At 41.7% G+C, this 21,977-nt stretch overlaps 1 protein-coding gene across 7 annotated transcripts in view; it reads left to right on the top strand.

Moving 5' to 3' along the window:
• The window catches only part of KIAA1217, a 363,096-nt gene that overhangs the window by 21,850 nt on the left and 319,269 nt on the right, over positions 1 to 21,977 (top strand). For all 7 annotated transcript variants that reach the window (XM_083704568.1, XM_083704576.1, XM_083704593.1 and 4 more), the window contains exon 2: positions 1,717 to 1,839. In XM_083704568.1, coding sequence (XP_083560694.1) covers positions 1,717 to 1,839 — 123 coding nt within the window. The remainder of the gene's footprint in view (positions 1 to 1,716; positions 1,840 to 21,977) is intronic.

The raw sequence follows: 21,977 nt of genomic DNA, 5'->3' as shown, positions 1-21,977 counted from the left end.
CGTTGGTGTATGAGTATTAGCTTGTTAAATGCCATGAGTCCCCTTCCTGTGTGGTTTACCTGCTTGTGCGAAGGTGGTGGGATGAAGCATAAGCAGTTAGGCTGCATGCATGAGCATGCAGCTCTTACTTGGTATGGTTTACTAAGCCAAGGTTCTTGGCTTACCTTCTTATGTGCAAACGCAGCCTTCTTATTTTTCTTCTCCTCAGTGGCTTCACTGAATCCAAATGAGCTCTAAAAGGATGTGATGCTTCTGCCACAATGATGTCTCTTCCGTGTTTTAAAATCATAAACAATATTGTTTAAAAAGTGCTAGAGCTTTTATTCTTTAAACAACATATCCAGGGGTTACCATCTAGTTTAGATATTTTTGCATATGCAATATTTTTAGATGTGATCTGTATTGGTCTTGTTTTCTGCCCCCCCCCCAATAAAATGGTCTGTGATTGACTAACTTCAGTGGCTCCATGATATGGAGAGGGCACAGTGGTAAAAACACTGAAAGTCAATATATTAAGAGATGCCCTCTAATATTGATTGGCATCTGCCTCAAAATACTTATAGTGTAAGGTGCTCTATAATTATAACCTATAATTTTTCAAGTGGAGAAGTACAGTTTAGGCAAGAGGTGAGGAACCTATTCTCCAGATATTGTTAGACAACAGTTCCCATCATCCCTGACCCTTGACCGATGCTGGCTTGAGCTGATGGGATTTGGAGTTCAACAACATCTGGAGGGCCTCAGATTTCCCATTCTTCTGTAAACAATCCCTAAAATGTTGACTTCGTACTTTCATTTTTTTCTCTTGAGTGAGGCTGTGAATGACCAGGAGACCAGCTTGATCATTCAGCTTTGTCAATAGGCACATTCACAGAATGCTTCTTGTGTGTGTTCAAAATTTATTGTTTGTTGTGTAGAGAGATGCTGTTGAATTTTACTATCTTGGTTTGTTCTGTTCCAGAGGGTAATAAATACTTCCATATATATTATTTTAATTGTGAACATATAACCATTACATTTACTTTGAAGCTTGTTGATGATCCTTACAAACCATGCTTTATTCATCTGTGTCTCTATAGAAGAAGTATTCTTTCAGTTTCTAGCTCCAGTCAGTAACTACATCTTGACAGTTTAATGAGACAGGTTTTTCCATGTAATCCAATGCTATAACAAGAAAGCTCGCTGAAATATAATAACCGATTATCACCTCCATGTGTTTGCAGCACCTATTTCCTGTTGTTGAATTGAAAGCTAAACTAGCTAAGAAGTGTATTAAGAAGAATAGGATCTGGAAATTTGGATGTGAAATAATATCCTAATTCTGCTGATGCTCTCAGTAATTACAGCATATTTTTCTCCTACAGTACCCTAACTGGTGGAATACTGTGATTTTAATTGATGCTTTGGCAAGAAACCTGAATAGTTTCTAACTATAGTTTCAAGTGATTTTTTTTTTTTTTGGTTCTATGTCTACTTTTTAATTTTGAGGTGATTCTGGTGGTTTAAATTGAGTGGTATTTTGATTTTACAGCCCGCCCCCCATGCAAGTGAGAAAACATGTGCCCCTTGTTTTGTATGTAATGCAAGAACTTGGCTTTCTTATAGGTCACTTGCATAATTTTTGAAATGGAACAATCTGACAACTGTAATTGGAATGACCTATTACAAAAGAACCATTATACACATTGACTGCAATCTCACTTTCCCCTGTTTTAGGTCTCCCAAAATCGCAGCTAGCACGATGCTACTCTCTTGCGATGCCCCATCATGCATCATGTCTTGATGTCAGAGTTACCAGGCAACCTGGGTGGAGTGCAGAGTTCCCTTATGGGAAGTTAGGTAAGTGTGAACATGTGCCATGTGTATGAAAAAAAAAGTGTTTGGGGCTTTCTACCTCTTTAGGTGGGATGTGGGTGGCGCTGTGGTCTAAACCGCTGTGCGGTTCGAATCCCTGTGGTGGGGTGAGCTCCCGTTGCTTGGTCCCAGCTCCTGCCAACCTAGCAGTTTGAAAGCACGCCCAAAAAGTGCAAGTAGATAAATAGGTACTACTCTGGTGGGAAGGTAAATGGCGTTTCCGTGTGCTGTTCTGGTTTTGGTGTTTCATTGTGCCAGAAGTGGCTTAGTCATGCTAGCCACATGACCCGGAAAAACTGTCTGCAGACAAATGCCGGCTCCCTCGGCTTGTGAAGCGAGATGAGTGCTGCAAACCCCGAGTCGTCTGCGACCAGACTTAACTGTCAGGGGTCCTTTACCGTTTACCTTTTACCTCTTCAGGCAGTTAGGAGTTCCAGTTGCATTGGTATCGTTTTGTTGGAGTCTTGACAGGACTATAAGGTCTCTGCTGATGCTGTGTTGCATCTTTTGTACTTGCTGTTTGGTGATGTAGTGCTAAATCAGAAGCGCAAGATGTGTCCCGAAAAGACTGAGCTTCAGAAAGGTGCAGACTGGTCAATTGTGACAATGCAAAACTGACGTCTTAGATTGGATGCAAGCAGCTAGGCCTTCCCTGGCTTAAGATCAGTGCAGGCCAAGGATACTGTGCCATGTTTTCTTCCCTTTCAGAGTGAGTCTCAAACAGAGTCTTTTGAGAAACTAAGCAGAAAAATTTTACTTTTTAAAGCTTCTGACTAAAATAACCCTCCATACCAGACAACTGGAAGGTAACCACTGTAATGCCGATGGGGAAAAAAACATTGGAACAATGCAGGAAATTACAAGCCTGTTGGCCTGAACAGTCTTTGGTAAATTGGTAGAAAGTATTGCTTCAATTTTAGAATTGTTAAACATGAGAAGAGCAAGCATTTTTGAGAACGAATTGACATTACTCTGCAAAGAGGAAGTCCTCTATAATAATGTTTTCAGAATTGCTTGAGACTGACAGTATGTATGTTGGTTATATACTTGGGACTCAAAAGCTTTTGACAAAAAGCTGGTGCCGAGCTATTTTTATTCTAAACATCTGTATGTTTTAAATGAATCTTTATATATATTTAAAGTGCCTTCCATATTAATTTTTTTTTAAATTCTTTGTTTCCACCCCTTTGTTTTTAGCTGTTCTTTTTTTATCTGTAAGGTGCCTTGAGTCCCTGTTAGGGGAAAAGGCAGCATATAATAATAATCCTTCATGTGTTGTCCACGTGAATGGGCTTCATGCATTGGAGAGCTGGCAGGGCCGTGCTTCTGCCCCTGCCATTGCATAGCTTTCTGCCCCTCAGCCTCTGTGTGTTGTGCCAGGGGAAGTTCCACAGCTCAGTGGTAGAACTTAGAATTTGCATGCAGATGGTCCTAAATTCAACCCCTGGCATCTCCAGGTAAGGCTGGAAAAAAATCCTGCTTTTTGAAACCCTAGAGGGCCACTGCCAGTTATTCCTGAGCTACGTGAACCAGCGGTCTGACTTTGTGTAAGGTAGCTTCCCTAAGATGCAAGGAAAGAAAAGCCTAATTACGTAGGTTTCACATGATCTGGAATCTGAATGTTTTAGCTGTTCTGGGATCAGCTGGTAATTTACTAAAGAACAGGAAATGAAATGTAGGCGTAGGTGGACAGTTTCTGTAACAAAGAGAAGAAGAAGTGAGCAATTTTTAGATATTTGGTTAGTAAACAGATTCAAATTAGAACTGGCTCCTAACTAGTAGCCAGTTGTCGTGATTGTTGTAGAATGAAATATTCTGTCTTCGTGCACGTCCTTTATCTGAAGGAAAGCGAGGAAGAGACTTAAGCTTGCCATGACATATACTGAGCTGCATTTTGCCATCTTATGATTGCAGGTCAGGCTGAATGGTGCTGTGTGTGGGATGCGCATACTTAGCCCCCTCCTCTAGCCATCTGCAATGTTCATCATGCAACTACATGCCCAGATAAATGGATCCAGTATTTTGTGCCTCCTGCCAACCTAGCAGTTCAAAAGCACGTCAAAGTGCAAGTAGATAAATAGGTACCACTCCAGCGGGAAGGTAAACGGCGTTTCAGTGCGCTGCTCTGGTTCGCCAGAAGCGGCTTAGTCATGCTGGCCACATGACCCGGAAGCTGTCTGCGGACAAATGCCGGGTACCTCGGCCTATAGAGTGAGATGAGCGCACAACCCCAGAGTCGGTCACGACTGGACCTAATGGTCAGGGGTACCTTTACCTTTACCTTTATTTTGTGCCTAAATAATTATGGGCCCTAGAGTAATGGACAAATGAGGAGGAAAAGTATTGTCCTCTATTCTTTAACTGCTTCCAAGAGACAAGAGAGTGGTGATGATATACCACCACAGTGCTCTTGTAACTTTCAAGGAATTTTAGGATCTCTTGTTTTGCATCATGCTGGATGCCAGGGAACTGCCATCGGAACAGGGAAGGGAGGTAGAGGGGCCGTTGGGATCCAGGGATCCTCCAAAAGTCTTGCAAAGCAGTTCCTCTTCCCGCGGTGGGGAAAGCCACACCTCCAGTGAGGAAGAGGGAAAGGGATCAGGGGATGCTTCCGGGAGCCCCAGCACCACTCCTGGTCAAGCCGGCCAGGAGGGAAGCACGCCTCTTCCGTTGCCCACCTTGCGCAGAGAGTTAAAGCGCAAAGAAGGAAGAAAAAGGCTGGGGGTGACGAAGTTCTTATGTTGGAGACAAAACCGGAAAAAGCCACTCCCGGATTCTGCTAGCGATTGAGGCAGACATGAACTTTGGGGTTCTGCACTGTAAATAGTTTTTAGCACCAAATAAAACCTGTACAAGAGCAACCACCCCTGCCATCTGAGACTACCTATTTTGCTTTTTTGTCTCAGCAGTGTTGTGTTCTTGACATTTCTGCCTAAATTTTGCTCTTGGAACCATACTGTCAAGCATATCTTTACTGACCAACTCATTCAGGTTACTGAATGATAGTTGAAGCATCTTTCTGCAAGATTAAAAAAGCTGTTACTTAGGCTACTTTAGGCAGACAGCAAAGACCATATAATGGTAAACCATAGTTTAGTTTTACATCTACAGAGATCAAGCTTGTGTGCTCCCTTCTCCTCCTCTGGTGCAGCCACATGGAGAAGATTGAAAGCATTTGGGTGTCCCCCCCCCCCCACTATTCATGGTTTCTTGATATTACTGAACCTTGACAAAGTGTGGTTTATTGAAACAGGCTGACATCAAATCGTAGTCCAGAATCTTGACTTGTTAAAATAAACTATGGTTAACACCAGCCTTACTTCCCAATTCAAACATAGCTGAGAATGGAAGTGGCCAATTCCAGTCATCTTGACTGCCAGACTGGAAGGAGAGAGGGGAGTGTATGGGTCCATATACTAAACATAAACCCTTAATTCTGTTTTAGCATTATAGACAGAATCAGTGACAAGAGGAAATCTAACAAAAATGCTGAATAGTGGGTGCATCTGTGTGCAGTTTTCCTCAGAAAATGAGAAATGAAAACAGCTAGTCCATCAAAACAATGTGAACACTATGCTATTTGGGTTTCCTCCTCATTGCCCTCTACCTCCCCATTTCATTGAAACAGTAACTTCATTGAAATTGACACTTGGGTGTACAAAGAATTCATAGTGAATGAAGAACAGCAGCTAAATGTTCCTTAAATAGGCTCCAGCACACAGGGGTGAAATTCTTGCTGTATTCCATCTTGCCTCTTCTTTGATCACAAACTTGCCGAAGCAATGCTGGTTGAGTGTGCAAACAAGCCATATAGAATGTTCCAGAAAAATTCTATTGCTGATGGATACTGGCCATGGTGGCAAGGGCTGACAAAAGTCATAGTCCAAAACACCTGGAGAATACCACATTATTTCCATCAATAATCTTTCAAAGTGAAGGTTAAATCTCTGGTTCCTTGATCTTTGATGCAGTGCTGTCTGATAAAAGTATGAACCTGGTACCTCATAAGCCAAGTGGTGAGTCCAATAATTTGGAATTGGTTTCTCCACATCCCTCTTGGAATGGATTGGATGTGTTTATAATAATCTCTGATTATTCTGGAGAAATGATGTTTCGTTTATTTGTCTTATCTTTTGTGTGAAATTCCGGGTAGCCCTGTATGGGTATCAATGGGGAAATTCTTGGCATCGTTTGCTTCCTTTCTAGGTTTCCTCTTTCATCTCAGTTCTTATGTTTGTACTAGTCGCTGCAGTTGCCTTCATCAGGTCTTCCATCTGTGCTCCATTGTTGTGCTCCACTGTCCGGTACCATTCCCCCCTTGTTATGCTTGGGTCACAGGATCACTTCCTTCCCCCACAGCTTGTGAGAGGTGTTCAAGTTTTTTTAGTTCAGTCTGTTTGTTCCAAGTATGGGGGATTATTTGTGGCAGTCCCAGTTCATCTGCTGTGGAGGCTTTGGGGACTGTTTCCTGGATTCTGTGTTGATGTCCTATTGGCGCCTGGGCTCTGACTCTTCACTTGATATACTAATGTTTTTACAGTGGTACCTTGGTTCCCAAACACAATCCATTCTGGAAGTCCATTCGACTTCCAAAACAGTCACAAACCAGGGCGTGGCTTCTGATTGGCTGATTGGCTCCGGAAACAATGTTGACAGCCGAAACGGACGTTCAGCTTCCAAAAAATGTTCGCAAACCATTTACTTCTGGGTTTGTGGTGTTTGGGGGCCAATTTGTTTGGGAGCCAAGCTGTTTGGGAAGCAAGGTACCATTGTATTTGTTTCTTTTCATCTACATGCGTAGATTGCCTTGGGATTTCCTTGATGAAAGGCAGGTTAAAAATTATATCTATGAATAAAAAAGATATATATTGAGATATATATTATTTGAGAAGCCATCTGTCAACCCAATGAAAAGGTTAATTCCTCCCCTTCCCTTCTTGTTGTTTTTAGGGACAGGAGAAAAAAAATCTTCTTTTATACCTGGGTGGTGCCCATTTCTTCCTGTGGTTGTAGTTTTTCATCAATCAGTTAGCAGCCGTCACTCTGTGGCAAACAGTCCTCCATCAGCTAACAAACTTCTAGACACTTTGAGGCAGTCAATGATTGCTTTATTGCTTTCTATCCTCCTATTCCCAGCCTCTGGCAGTTTAAAGAAGTTTAAATAAATCTATTTTGGGATGGGGGAAAGAGACCTCTTCCTTCATCTGTGCTAACTCAAGTTGTCATCCTGGACATAGGAGCAAAGTTCTAAGATATTAAACAAAGAAAACTGTTTTGAGACTGTCAGATTTAATTTTCCTAATCCCTAACAGTTATAGTGACAATCTCTTGGATTGCTCAGGATTTTGCCTTCCCTGGTACCATGATGAAAGCATTGCCAAATAAAAAACAAACAAACGGTTTTGGAGAGAGATGCTGGATGGAAACAAAATAAATACATAAAAACTAGGAAGTCTAGGAAAATTAAATTGTAGCATACGGTGCTGGTGTATTAAATTTCATGGAAGCAGTTGCTTGATATGCCTTTGAAATACAATTTCATTGATTCGGAAGCTCTTAGAATATTTAATACCACCCTTTTGGTACATGTAAAAAACCCCCAACTCCTCCTTAGTATTGAATCAACAAAAGAGGTGTTCACACATGACATTCAATGAGTGTGCAACCTGTGTACACAAATTGTTAAGCTGTAAACATGCACAGTTAATTCACATGTAACGCTCAGTGGGCAAACAATCTGGGTACCCAGTAGTTGTTCAAAGCCGGTGTACAGTCTTTTACACAGACACATGCACATGGGTAGAGACAGCTTGTACATGGGTTCAGGGTAACATGTGAATAAGCCTAAATGGTCAAATGAAACTGATTTAGTGAGCTTTTGCTTCCTTCAAACCTTATCCTGCAGTTAAAAGGAGGAATCCTAACCAGAGCCATGTTCAAACATTTTGGGAAAAGATGGTTTAGTATTGGGGAAGGACCCCCCTTTTCTCACCCCCCCCTTTTGAGACATGCCTGTGCTGTCCTATATAGCACTACAGCAGGGTGGGGAATCACTGGCCCTCCAGATGTTCTTGGATTCAAATATCAATCAGCCAGCATGGCCAGTTGTCAAGGATGTGGGTGTTGTAGGCCAGCAACATCTGGGTGTCCAACATCTGGATTCTTAGCTCTGCTAGAAGGTTCATGTTTGGAATACTTTTATTGCTATATAGCTGGGTGGTGGTTTAGTTTCGTAGAGTGCAGAAGGAAAACATTTTTCTTCTTCTTGAAGCAGTTTTAGTGGATTTTTTTAAAAAACCTCCACCCAAATTCTCACAATTTTCCAGAACAGCTACTGTAAGCTCTTCAGGGTTTGAGCAAGTCAGTCTGTTTCCACCCCCTTCTGTACATACGGCACATCTTTGCGAGGTTGGTGGTTGCAGATTTTATTTTGCACACCCATATAATTAGGGAGTCCCACAAGAATGTAGAAATTATTTGGATGATCCTTCTTTGCTCCCATATCAATAGGCTCTTGATACCAAACTTCATTGTCGGAGGAAATGACTGTTTAGGGGCTGATACAGAAAACCATTTGAAAAGGTAGTCCATTCCTATGCTCTTGTTTCAGTATGAAAAGACAACATCTTCCCTGAATTGGACTCCTGTTTCATTTAAAAAACTTCATTATTTGTAAACTTTTTTTTTTACACCCCGTACCCATATAGCGCAGTATAAAAGTGGATGGTAACAAAAATTAATATATAAGCAGACAACAAAATCTGCAGCGCAGAAAATAAAATTAATGTGAGGCATGTAAACAAAGCAAGCTATAGACCAGTGATAAATAAGGCATGGGAGTAAACTACATAGCTAAGTCAGGGACTGAAATTACAGCTAAGTCAGGGGCTGCTGAACTATCAAGATCCCTTAGTTAATAGTCTGCAAGTAAGTAGAAATGATTTTAAAAAGCATATAGAAGGATATTTATTGCTGCCCTTGAAAGAGTCCAGATTCAGTGCAATTAGTCTAAACAATATTAGAAATGTACATCACCTTTTTATGAAGTGCTTGCTGGACTATGTCCTATTTGAGAGGTCTGTGTTTATTGCAAGGTAATGAAAGCAGCGCCAAAATCAAGTTTTTTCCTTTTCAGCATTCTGTTACATTAAAAATAAATACATAGGTTAATATTTTAAAAGGGCATTGAATCAAGGTAATAAATCACCTTTGCTTATTCAGTAAACTCTCTCCCTGAACCGTTTGGTTCAAAAATTTGACTCCAGGAAATACTTGAGAATGTTTGTCTGACTTCAGAACCATTAGGCATGATTTCTGGTTGCTAGATGCATTTGTAGAATGTGTTTAACTTGCTGTTGCCCAGAACAATCCCAGTTTAATTGGGCTCAGTACAAGGCTAGTCCATGGAGTTGTCCTTTGCAAATGGAATAACCAAAATTGGTGCAAAGTGAAAGCTGAAGTTAATTAGCCATGCAAATCTGAAGCTTGCGTGTTTGCTTCCTGGGAGTGGTCTGCCTTATTTTTCTTGCAGCCAGTGTTGTGTACTGGTTAAAGTATTGGACTAGGACCTTGGAGACCAGGGCTCAAATCACCACTTGCATGAAGCTCACTGGGTGACCTGGGGTCAGTCACTGCCTCTAAACTTAACCTACCTCACAAGGTTGTTGTAGGGCTTAAACGAGGGAGAGAACAATGTACACTACCTTCAGCTCCACAGAGAAGAAGGTGGGATATATGAAGAGAAGCAACAGTACTGCTCTATTCTGCCTTGGTCAAACCATACTTGGAGTCCTGTGTCCAGTTCTGGACACCACAATTTAAAAGGGATATTGACAAGCTGGAACGTGTGCAGAGAAGGGTGACCAAGATGATCAGGGGTCTGGAAACCAGGAATGGTTGAGGGGCTTGGGTATGTTTAGCCTGGAAAAGAGGAGTCTGGGAAGATACATGATAGCATTCTTCAACTATCTAAAGGGCTGTCACGTGGGAAATGAACAAGCTTGTTTTCTCCTGTTTGTGGGTAAGACCCAAACCAATGGATTTAAGTTACAAGAAAGGAGATTCCAACTAAACTCTAGGGTGAACTCCCCATCTTATATACTTTAAGGCAACGGCGGGGGAACCTCAGTCACAGAGGCCAAATGTGGACCTCCATGCCCCATGTAGCCCTTGGGGTTCTGTCCAGTTTACATCCACCACCAGTGCCCACACTCATACCATCTTTGAGTGTGTTTGCCTGGTTTTTGCCTCTGAGTGGCATGTGGCCCTCAGAAGGTTGTCCAGATGGGAATGTGGCCCCTGGCCTTAAAAAGGTCCCTTTGCCTTGCTTTAAAGCCTGACGAGTTCTATTATCCTGCAAAGTGGTGAGGAAGGTTTCCCCACACGTTGAGTACAGATGTTTGTTGAGATTATTGCCTTGCCTTTATCTGCTAATTCCAACTATAAAAGCTGTTGCTTGTCCTTGCAGAATAAGAGTATTTTTCTTCATTATAATGAGATGTTATGTTCTATCCTATTCTGGACGTCACATCTTCTGCACTTAATTCTAATTCTCTCTGTCACGTCTCTGTTGTGTATGCTAACATCTATAACCATAAAATGTAATTTATCTGCAAGATATGGCTAATATTGTGAGAGCAATTCTGGAGTGAAATGATTCTTATTTAGGCTGTTGAAAGATTTGGATGGTTTCTCTTCAAATTAAAGGATAGGTCATGTTCAGAAACCAATTAAATATTAAACGGAGGAATTACATTGGAGCAGTGCCCAGATTCTAAAACCAGGCTGCCAATAAGCCTATAACCTCTCCTGCTCTTCAGCAAGTTTTAATTCAAATCATACAGTGGAGATATAAAGGGGTAATAGTAGTCACTCAGGATCAAGAGTCCAATTTTCTCCAGCTCCCCATAAGAAATATACAAGCCCTGGTGTTGCGTAGCAACAGGTTAATGTATGGCACTATTTTCACTTAACAATGTTTCCTGCTTTGGGAAGAATTAGGCTGCTGATGGGACTGGTACAAGGGAAAATGATGTCCCTTTGCATGCATTTTGCTGTTTTCTATTCAGTCCACAATGAGAGTAAGTGAAGGTCGTCTGCTCAACTTGTTCAAAGTCACAAAATGAAGCATTGGTTTCTTTCCAGTTTCTGCTGGTTAGGTGCCCATGTTACTTTCCTTTCCCAATAAAGACTGACCCCTTTTGGGGACACACTCCATGCTTTTCATAGGTGTAAATTAGGAGACTTCAGTGACTACAGTGGACTGTGGGAGAAGCCATTCTGCCATCGCTGTATGGAGTGAGTCTGTTGCCACTAAAATAGGTTGGAAAGGGAAGAACGAGCATTCATTAGTCCTGCAAGCCTTCAGAGCTGTCATTTAGATGTTCCTGAATTCCATGACTAATGGATAATATTTTATATTGGAGATGCTTAGAGAGAGCATAACATGTATTTCACTCCCATACTTAAAACAAAGACTGGCTACAGTCATATACACAGTGGTGAGAATTTATACCCCGTCCATCTGGCTAGGTTTCCCCTGCCATTCTGGGTGGCTTACAGCAAAATATTAAAATACAATAATTCTTCAAATATTAAAAGCTTCCCTAAACAGGGCTGCCTTCAGATGTCTTCTAAAAGTCCGACAGTTGTTTATTTCTTTGACATCTGATGGGAGGCAATTCCACAGGACGGGCGCCACAACCAGAAGGCCCTCTGCCTGGTTCTCTGTAACCTCACTTCTCACAGTGAGATACCGCTAGAAGGCCCTTGGAGCTGGACCTCAGTGTCCGGGCTGAACGATGGGGGTGGAGATGCTCCTTCAGGTATACTGGTCCGAGGCCGTTTAGGGCTTTAAAGGTCAGCACCAACATTCTGTGACTTTAACTAATGTTAGGGAGTTAAGGTATCCCATCTGTCTGTCTTTTAGGCCCTTTTAAGGTTAGCAGAGGCCCTAGGCATGCAACTTGCTCTTTTCAGCATTGTGGATCCACTTGTACATTCCTTATTTCAAGTAAAGGCAATTTAAAAATTTGGTATGGTCTTACAATGTAGAAGTGAAGCCTAGTTTATGCCTAGTTTATGCCTAGGCCTAGTGTGAAGTATGGGGCAAGAGCAAAACCAATACAGTGGTACCTCGGGTTATATACTCTTCAGGTTACATATGCTTCAGGTTACAGACTCCGCTAACCCAGAAATAGTACCGCAGGTTAAGAACTTTGCTTCAGGATGAGAACAGAAATTGTGCAGTAGTGGCGTGGCGGCAGCGGGAGGCCCATTAGCTAAAGTGGTGCTTCAGGTTAAGAACAGACCTCCGGAACGAATTAAGTACTTAACCCGAGGTACCACTGTACTGAATATAAATATTATGGATTTAATTGAACACCTGCATTCATATTCTACTCTTTGTGAAACGTGGATAGCTCCTATGTGTCACAACATTCCCTTGTTCTAAAGGGCAGACCCAACACTTGCACAACAAGCTAACGTAGACTGAGTTTTGGCATCAATAGAAGGAAATGCCCTTCATCCTCAATGTGTGTGATTTTTGCACAAATACAATCTGGGGCACTCGGTCAGGGAAAAAAGTGCACCCAGAAATCAGCGGTGATGTAAGCTATGGAAGTTTGGATTTGAATCGGGGATTTGGTTTCAAATAAATGCTCGTTTATTTTATTCTAAAATAAAATGGTAAAAAATTAAAAAAAAAAAAGGACAACCATTCTTATTTCCTCAGTTCCAGTGTCACTTAAAAATAATAATAACCTAGTGTCTTATTGTAAGTTGCTAGCAAATCATACAACCTGGTCAGTCTGAGGGACTTAAGAACATGGGAAGAGCCCTGCTGAACCAGGTCAAAGGCGTGTCTGGTCCAGCATCCTGTCCTCAAGCCGACCAGTCAGATGCCCGTGGGATGCCTACAAGCAGGACACAAGCACAGCAGCACTCTGCCCACTTTTGGTTCCCAACAACTGATATACAGAGGCATACCACCTCTGGCAGTGGAGGTTGAACATAGCCACTGTAGCTAGTAGCCCTTAATAGCCTTGTCCTCAATGAATTTGTCTAATCTTATTTTAAAGCCATCCAATTTGCTGGCTATCGCCGCCTTCTGTGGGAACAAGTTCCATCGTTTAACCATGTGCTGACTTCTCACCACATGGGCGCACATAGATAGCTGGCTGTATGACTGTGTTGCAGAAAGCTTCTTTTGCTAGATTGAGTTTACTTGTTAGCCTGTCTTATCAAGTGAAGGATGTCAACTCCCACCCAGAAACCTGTGTCCCCACTGTGGAAGGATGTGTGGATCCAGAATTGGCCTCCTCTGTCACTTACAGACTCATTGTTAAGACCGTGTTCATGGAAGACAATCTCGCTCGGCTACGAGTGGTCGCCAAAGAAGAAGATAGCATATAGTCAACTGAAGGTTGTCTTATAGAATTCAGTAGAGTTGGCTTGTTGGCTTGTGCTTTTCCTGATGGCTGAGTGGTGGCTTCAGGTTTTTAAACCAATAAATATTTTTTTGTGAAGTGTACCAGATTCTGCTCACTTGACATGAATGTAAGGGTTGGTGGAGATGGGAAGAGGTAGATACTGATGCTGATAATGGAATGGAAAGCTCTTTAGTTTCTTGCAGAAGACTGACAGTGGATGAAAGCCATCATCCAGTTCAGCAAGCTATTTAGAATGAGATGTGGGCATTGGCTTATGATACTAGTGGACGGTTGCGTGACTAAGACTTAATGCAATTGAAAATAATTAGGATCCTTGTCAGTTGTCTTGGCAGCCAAGCCAGGGATGGAATGAGTTCAGGGAAACTGAACTATCCAAGTCAGGATTGAGGCATAATGACAGCTACTTCTAAGAATCTTCTCTGCCTTGAAAAAGAATTATTCTGTAACTAAACTGGGTTTTTGAAGAAATGTGGTCCAGGATTATTTAAAACAGCTGATTGAATTAACATATAATCCACAATGTTCATCTGGGACTAACTATTCAAACTCATAAGGGTGGTTGAGTAGCATTACTTTCAATTGTCAGGTACACTTTCTATGCACTCCAATAAGCAGATAAACCTAGATATACCTCTCTAGATTGGGTTGGCTTTATAATTTTTAAGTAATTCGTTCATACACATGCTTGTGTGCGTAGCAATGAAATCTCTTGCAATGTCTCAGGATGGGCAGATTGCTTGCTTCAGTTTTATAGGGGTTTTTTATTTTAAAAAAGAATGTATTGCATTAAGGAAATGGATCTCATTGACAGATTATAAAGTCACAGCAGTTGTGTCTAAGGGTGACTTACAGTGTTGCCCACTAGGAGAATACTTTTCTGTTTGTCATCCCTAGCTCCTGGCTCTGATCTAACACTGTGTATAAACCCCAGGTCAGATACTTTGCGATTAGTTAGTATACTTGGGGTGGGGGAAGAGATTGGACAAATACCAAATTAGAAATATTTCCATAGGAAATAATGGAAATCATGGACTCGTTATGTGAACACTTGCCTAATGGAACGATTTCCATAAGCGGGGACTGTGTGTATATGCAATCTACAAGTGACAGCACTGTCTGCACATAAGAAGGATGTATTGGTAGCTTTATGGGTACCCCATAGATTAGAGAGATAAAAAATAAAGTTAAGGAAAAGTTCTGAGGGAGGGAAAACCCCAAACAGCCTCATGGGTTAGGCAGAAAGTAGAAAACAAGGGGAGGGGATTTGGAATGGCATATCCTGGAAGAGGGCCTAGCTGAAATCCTGAATAGGAGCACTCCACATGTGCAATACCACACTTTCTTATATAAGTGCTGAACAAGTCTTATTGTGATGAAAACAGCAATGTTAAAAACTGTAATCCTACCAAGTCAAAATGCTAGCAGCCGCCACTGCATGTGTATGCAAAATGTTAGCAGCCGCCTACAACATGTGAAGTGGGCCTTAGCAATCATTCCTCACTTCATTACAGTGAGTAATAGTAGATGCCCTCCTCCCTACTTCCAGAAAGTACCGCTCATATCTTTATTTAGACAGTGTTTTAAAAAAGAGGAAATAAATTGTGCATCCTTTCTAGTAGGGCTGGCGATATCTGGTTTTCAACATCATGATATATCACCAGCTAAATATCACAATATCTTGACACATCATGATATCTGTGGCGGCAGAGGGCCTTGCTGGGGCTCCCACGGTGGCAGAGGTTGCGCCGCACCTTGCAGCAGCAGAGGGTCTTGCGCCTCCCCTCAGTGGCAGAGGGTCCCGCCATGCTTCTCCATGGCAGTGGAGGGTGCACTGGGCTTCCCTGCTGCAGAGGGCATTGACGAGGCTCCCCAAGGCAGTGGAGGGCCTTAAAATGTAAGGAAGTAGTAGATTTAAAAAAAAATATTAAATAAAGTTCCATATAATATATTTAATAGATTTTCAACTAATTTAAGAGTAGTTTAAGTGATTTACTAATCAAGTTGCATCCTGCTTCCTCACTCAGAGGTCTAAGTGGAATCTATGCATGCATAGGCCCCGCTGAGTTCAACTAAACTTATTTCTACTTTCCTGGGAGTAAGCCTCTTTGAATTCAGTAGGGCTTGCTTGTGAGTAGACACGCATTTCCTTGCACTGCTTCCTGAAAAGTCCTGTATACCTGAAGGAGCGTCTCCACCCCCATCGTTCAGCCCAGACACTGAGATCCAGCGCCGAGGGCCTTCTGGCGATTCCCTCATTGCGAGAAGTGAGCCTACAGGGAACCAGACAGAGGGCCTTCTCGGTAGTGGCGCCCGCCCTGTGGAACACCCTCCCATCAGATGTCAAAGAGATAAAGAATTACCTGACGTTCAGAAGACATCTTAAGGCAGCCCTGTTCAGGGAAGTTTTTAATATGTAATGCTGTACTGTTTTTAACACTGATTGGGAGCCGCCCAGAGTGGCTGGGGAAACTCAGCCAGATGGGCGGGGTATAAATAATAAATTATTATTATTATTATTATTATGAAAAGCACCCTCCTCATCATTCTCACATGGTACCCAGCCTCTTATTTCAGCATGAGGCAGCCAGCTAAATCTTCTCCCCTACATTCCTCCCCACAGAAGGCCCCCCCAATGGCGCTCATCCCACCAATCTCTCCCTTTTAATCAAAGGGAGGGAGGGCAAGCAAGCAAAAAGATACAGTGGTACCTCGGGTTACATACGCTTCAGGTTACAGACTCCGCTAACTCAGAAATAGTCCCTCGGGTTAAGAACTTTGCTTCATGATGAGAACAGAAATTGTGCTCTAGTGGCGCAGCGGCAAGCAGGAGGCCCCATTAGCTAAAGTGGTGCTTCAGGTTAAGAACAGTTTCAGGTTAAGTACAGACCTCTGGAACGAATTAAGTACTTAACCCGAGGTACCACTGTAGTCTCCTTTAAATAAAACCCTTCCTTTTCTAATAGGGAGGAAAGCTATTTAGGGGGAACCAACAACATAAACACCAGCAGAAAATAAAAACAAAAATTATTTCCCCTCTTTTTTTCTAAAAGAAAGAAGTGCTTTCTAGTTCTTTGTTTATGTTTTTTGTTCACTTTGCCACCGGATCTTTGGATCTTTGATTGTCTAGCGGTGGGGGGGTTTCTCCTATCTTGTTAGCGGGCTCTACATAATTAGCAGCAAAGCTGTAGGACACTGTGCCTGCAAATTATCTGAAGAGTATCTGTAAAGTATTGGTTCAGCTGAGCTACCCCCTGGGAAGTTGTAAAGGGGCCACCTTTTCTCCACCAGTATTTTCACCACCAATATTGCCTTCTTGAAGCACTTCTCCTGATATTACTTCAACGATATGGCACAGTCCTTCTCCCTAGTTAGTCGCTCTTTCTTTGGCAGTAGCTATGCCGTGTAATTGTTCACTTATCACACTTTCCTTCTCCTGACCACAAGCCAAGTTCTACAATGTCGGCGAATGTAGAAAACACATTTTGGTGAAATGAATGTTAAATCCATAATTGCTTGACAAGATGATAAATTGAACACTAAATTTTCCTGGCTATGGCTTTTTCATTATCTACCATGGACTGGCTGTTTACTGTAGCATAAAGTTTAGCGATGTGTTCTTGAAAACTGACAGATCATCATCATCATCATCATCATTATTTAAACAACAGCATTTTGTTTTCATTTGTGTTTTCATAGATCAAGAAAGAAATGTAGCACCCTAAATTTGGCCCAAAATAGGACTATGCCTTGTTGCCAACAATGTTCTGGTGGGATTGAGCTATAAATCTAGTTTTGGATGGTGTTTTCAAGACAATAAAAGCTTACTTTTTTCCAACTGCTCCCGAAATACACATGTACACTCTTTATGAGGCATAAAAACAGAAGTTGTTTCTAGCTATATGGAAGAATCTGTGTTTTAATGAATATCTTGTAGGGAACACTGGTTGGTATAAGGAAAACACAGTTGCGTGCCTATATTATATGATACTTCATATTTCCAATTAGGAATCTGTTTCTTCTTGAAAGTCGTGCTTGCTTAACTACAGCCAGTTACTTAATGGACATGCTTTGCCCCTTACAGTGTTTCAGCTATACTTGAGTGCAGTGCTTTTTTCTAAAAAGAATTTAGGGGTACACTCATTTTCCTACTCACATTGAAATACTGCCCCTCAATGAGGCCAAACTTAGATTCATAACATGTTTAGGGATACGCGTCCCCCCCCCCAAAAAAGCACAGCTTAAGTGAGTGTGACATAATAGCTAAAATATTTGGAACAGATATTGGCATGGGAATTCTGAAACTGAGCCTCAACATGTTTCAGTGTGTGCTTGTTTTCGTGACTGCGTCAGTGGGCCACCGCATTCGTAATACCGACTGCCTTTTACAGAAGAGGGCTGTGGGCTTGTTTATCTGTTTGCACATAAATTTCCCCTTCTTGCTGCCAGTGGCCTCAACCAGGGTTAACCATGGCTGCATATAAATGAACCATAGTCAATGCCAATCTCAGTTCGCTCCTAGCCAGGATTCCTAACCAGCTAAGAATCCTGGAGCCAACATGGCTCGGTATTAATTATGGTTAACATTTGTGCTACCACAATTATAAATAAGATGCGGTGGTGGTAAAGTACGTTCCTTAACTATGTGAGTCATGGGCATTGCTCCATTGTCACTGGTCCCTGTACCCCTCAATCGTACTTCTGAAGCATCTTAAAGAATCATATACGGGATGATACTCTAAAATGATACTCTTCGAAGTATCTGACTTGGTTTGTAGACACAATGAAATTATTGGACACAACTAACTTCGGTCCGTTAATTTCTGTGCATCTACTCTGGGTAGGGCATTGATACAGGATTCCATTTGCCTCCTGAATCATATTTCATGTCTTCTTTGTAAGAAGCAAAGTTCACCAGCGTGCAGTCAAGGCTTACATTCTTCTTAAATTAAAAGAAGCTGGATAACGTTTGACTTAAGATGTATTGTGGTGATAACACAGTCTAAACCTAATTTAAGCAAATTGAAATGTTCTGAGGCATTCAAGTAATGCATAGTTTGCTTCTATATCCTGTTGTGGCGCACTGACACCTAAAGGAGGCCTGTGGTATTGACACACTGAGGTCATCTCTTCCCGTTACAGTGTAGATATTTATAAGTTTTGTAGGCTGGAAGAGTGCTTCCCAAACTCCCCCCCTCCCCCCCCCCGCAACGACTTGGGAATTGCTGAGGGTCTTGCTAGATCACTTAAGGATTTTTCTATCTGTTGTAGCAATTGCAATGCACTGTGCTAGATGCTGTATGGTTTTTGAATTGCGTTTTCCTTACTGCTTTTATTTCTCATGTGTTGTATTTTACTGTGTTGTGATTAGAATTCCAGGAAACTAACTGCAAATGCAGCCTTCGGTAACCATAATTATTAAAAAAAAAAAAAAAAAAAACCCAATACCTCCCCCAAATAGAAATATTTTTTAAAATATTTGTAATCAGATGAAAAATCATCCAACAGAATTCTGCATTCATCGACAGGCATCTTCAGTTCAAGATTTCACAATGTTCTAAAGTCATAATTTAATTTGGGCAGCAACCTGTGTTCCTTGTTATACTCCATAAAAGAAATCAGTCTGATTAGGAATTTGCCTTGCTGTCCCTCGCTTTAAATTGGGGATGAAGGAACTGTGGCTTCCAGATGTTATGAAACTGCAACTCCCACCAGTCTCAACCTTGCATGTGCAATAGTCAGGGATGATTGAAAGCCTTAGGCCAGTAACATCTGGAGGGCCTCAGTTTCCCCATCATTGCCTTAAATCTTACATAGTGTATTCATTTAGACAAAGAATAAACTTTTCTTACCTATTTCTAATTGTCATATTATTGGTATTGTCAGTAAACTCGATTTTCCTGTATAAAGAGTCATTGAAGATGCAACAGTATAGGGAACTGGATTCCTGGGATTTAAAAAATCATCCTATCTGAATTTTCAGACTATCTCATACGGGCAGCTGTTTCAGCAATAAGACGGTTCCTAAGGCAGCCTTGGTCCCAGATAGGGTTTCTATGCAGATGACCCTCAGAGCCACAGGCATCCGCAACCACCTTCAGGGATGCATGAAGTCCTTTCTTCTGTTTAATTGCTAATGCAGATATCAAAGATAATTGGTTTAAGGAGTGGGAAGATCATGGAGGAGGCTAAAAGCTCTGCTTGATGCACAGACCCTGATCACAGGGAATGGCGTGCAATTAGTTTATGAAGAACAACAGTATTGTTTTATTGCTATAATCTCTCTCTCTCTTAACATAAGCAGCTTTTGAAAATTAGTTTGAAAAAGTTATGTATAAATAATTAATATCCGAAGAGTTTAGAGCTCCTTCATTAGAAGAACCTTTCTGAGCAAAGGCTTCCTTAAGCCATTGGAAGAGAGTGCTTTCAGTTGCCCCCTCTCTCTCTTCATCAAGTGTAACTTAGTGAAACCCCAGCATATCTGCAGGTGCAAAGAGCATCTATGGGGAAAAGTCAATATCAACCCAGTGAAACAAAGCTGCACTGATTCTATAGTTACCCCAGTCAGCCTCATGGAACATAAATGTGAACAATTTACAGCCCTGGTATGTTTTGTACTGCAGAATCAGATGGGCTGTATGTGTACCACAGCTTACCCTGTTTTCCTCAGATTTTCCAAGGCTGTGCTTGCATATAACATTAAGCTATCAATTATGATTTAGTAAGCAAAATTGTGAGCGGGATGCACAGTATACCAGTTTATAAAGTTTTTAGTGTAGCATGGTGTCTGAACCTGTGATTGTGGTTTGTTTCGTCCTAGCAACTTATGACTGCTAGACCAACAAGAAGTCACGGTTTAGGGTTCAGACGTCACAGTAAACTAATCCTTTGTGGTTTTGTGCGCCTACTCACATGAATGGAGAAGCAAAGTGGGAGCAGACAGTTCTTGCACAGTGCAACTTATGAAACTTCATTTTATAGACTAACATTTCATGTGCACATGGCCAGTGTATCTTGCTTTCACCATAATAACATTCGTGTTATGGTTGTGCGCTTCTGCAGATTCTCAGCCTATCTTCCTTGTGTGCATCTTCCTTCTGTGACTCTGCTGAGTTTTTGATAATTTTCAGTAAAAGCTTCTGCAGGAAACCACGCACAGGACACCTGCCAGTTAAGAAGGAAGTTCTGTTGGCTGATGGGGACTGTGTAAGAGAGTCAGAGCAGCCATTGAAGTTCTAGCGTGTGAACACAGCTAGAGATGGTGCTCCTCCTTTCAAGCTACTTAATCTTGGCTGAATTCTTGCAAGTCTTTAAGTGATGGAAATGCATGTATGAATTGTCCTGTTGTACCAGCATGCATGTGTTTAGGATGAGGGCTTGTTAATAAGTACAACGCTGCAGAACACCAAGTTATGTAGGTTCCTATAGTGTTACATCAGGGTCATAAGCAAACTTACTAATGCCAATTTCATTTTTTTTAATGACTTTTGAAAAGATGACACTTGTGTTAGTGTCCTGCTTGTGGATATTTCATAAGCAACTGGTTGGCTACTGCGAGGACAGGATGAGCCTTTGACCCATCCATTAGAGCAGCTATTCATGTTCATAAAATGCTATGCTGGAAAGCTTCAAACTGAAACTTTCCTTGCTGCTAAATTTTTGGGGTAACCGAAATGGTTGATTATTCAACTGTTCAGTTCCGCACAACAGTGTCCTCACTATGTGCTGTCCTGAAAGGAGATTGCACTCTCCTTTTCTCATTTGTTTTCCAAGTTGATAATTAGGTTATGAGAGAGCGCCAGCAGTTTTGTTAGCTTGGTTGACATTTAAGCAAGAATGCCCTGGATTGTTGAAATTGAATGTAGGCCAGAAAGGAAGGACAGAGGGGAGGACACAGGTCATTGGCAATATTCTCTAGCACATGTTGTAGACATGGAGGGCTGGCAGGATGTGAATGGTGATATTTGGATGTGTTTTTAGTCTTGAGCATGGCTGTAGTAGCTAAATCTCCTGGCTGGCAATTAATACCCAGTCTTTTTGTAAGCAACTGTCTGAATGCCACCTTTGTGTTTTGTGCCCATTCCAGAGCTTAGACGTGGTGCTTGTTCTCCTGCCATGGCAATGGAGTTTTACTGACCCACCACCCTCTTCCCAGATTGGGTACTTACTTACTTTTCTAAAGTAAAAGCATCATTTCTCCCTCTGGCATGGCACCATGGTTAGAAGGACTTAGAGAGAGGTCTGGGAAACAAAAAAGGAGGTCTCCTTTTTCTTCTCTCTCCCTTCTCTAACCATGGCACCATGCCAGAGGGAGAAATGGTACTTTTCAGAGCTAAGAAGTCCATTTTGAAATACATTTTTGCTCTCTCCTATCTACCAATAGCCCCTGTTATGTACTGAGTTGAATAGGATCCAAAATGCAGCAGTCTGATTGGTCCTAGAACAATAGGATTCAGAATGCAGCAGTTTGATTGGTCCTAGAACAATGTAGCAGTATGATTGGTCTGCAGGAGCCACCCAATCCAGTTCCAGATGGAAGTGAATCTACAACCTGATTGGCATACAGGAGAATTCTGGAATTAGCCAATCACGTGCAGCCCATTGTGTAAATAATGTATATAAAGCAGATACTTTGGGGAAGCATTCATTCCTCCTCACCACTATAAGCTGAAT

The sequence above is a fragment of the Podarcis gaigeae genome (genome assembly GCF_964106915.1).
Source record: "Podarcis gaigeae genome assembly, chromosome: 12".
In the NCBI taxonomy this organism is placed as follows: domain Eukaryota; kingdom Metazoa; phylum Chordata; class Lepidosauria; order Squamata; family Lacertidae; genus Podarcis; species Podarcis gaigeae.
This window is presented reverse-complemented; position numbering and strand designations above follow the sequence as displayed.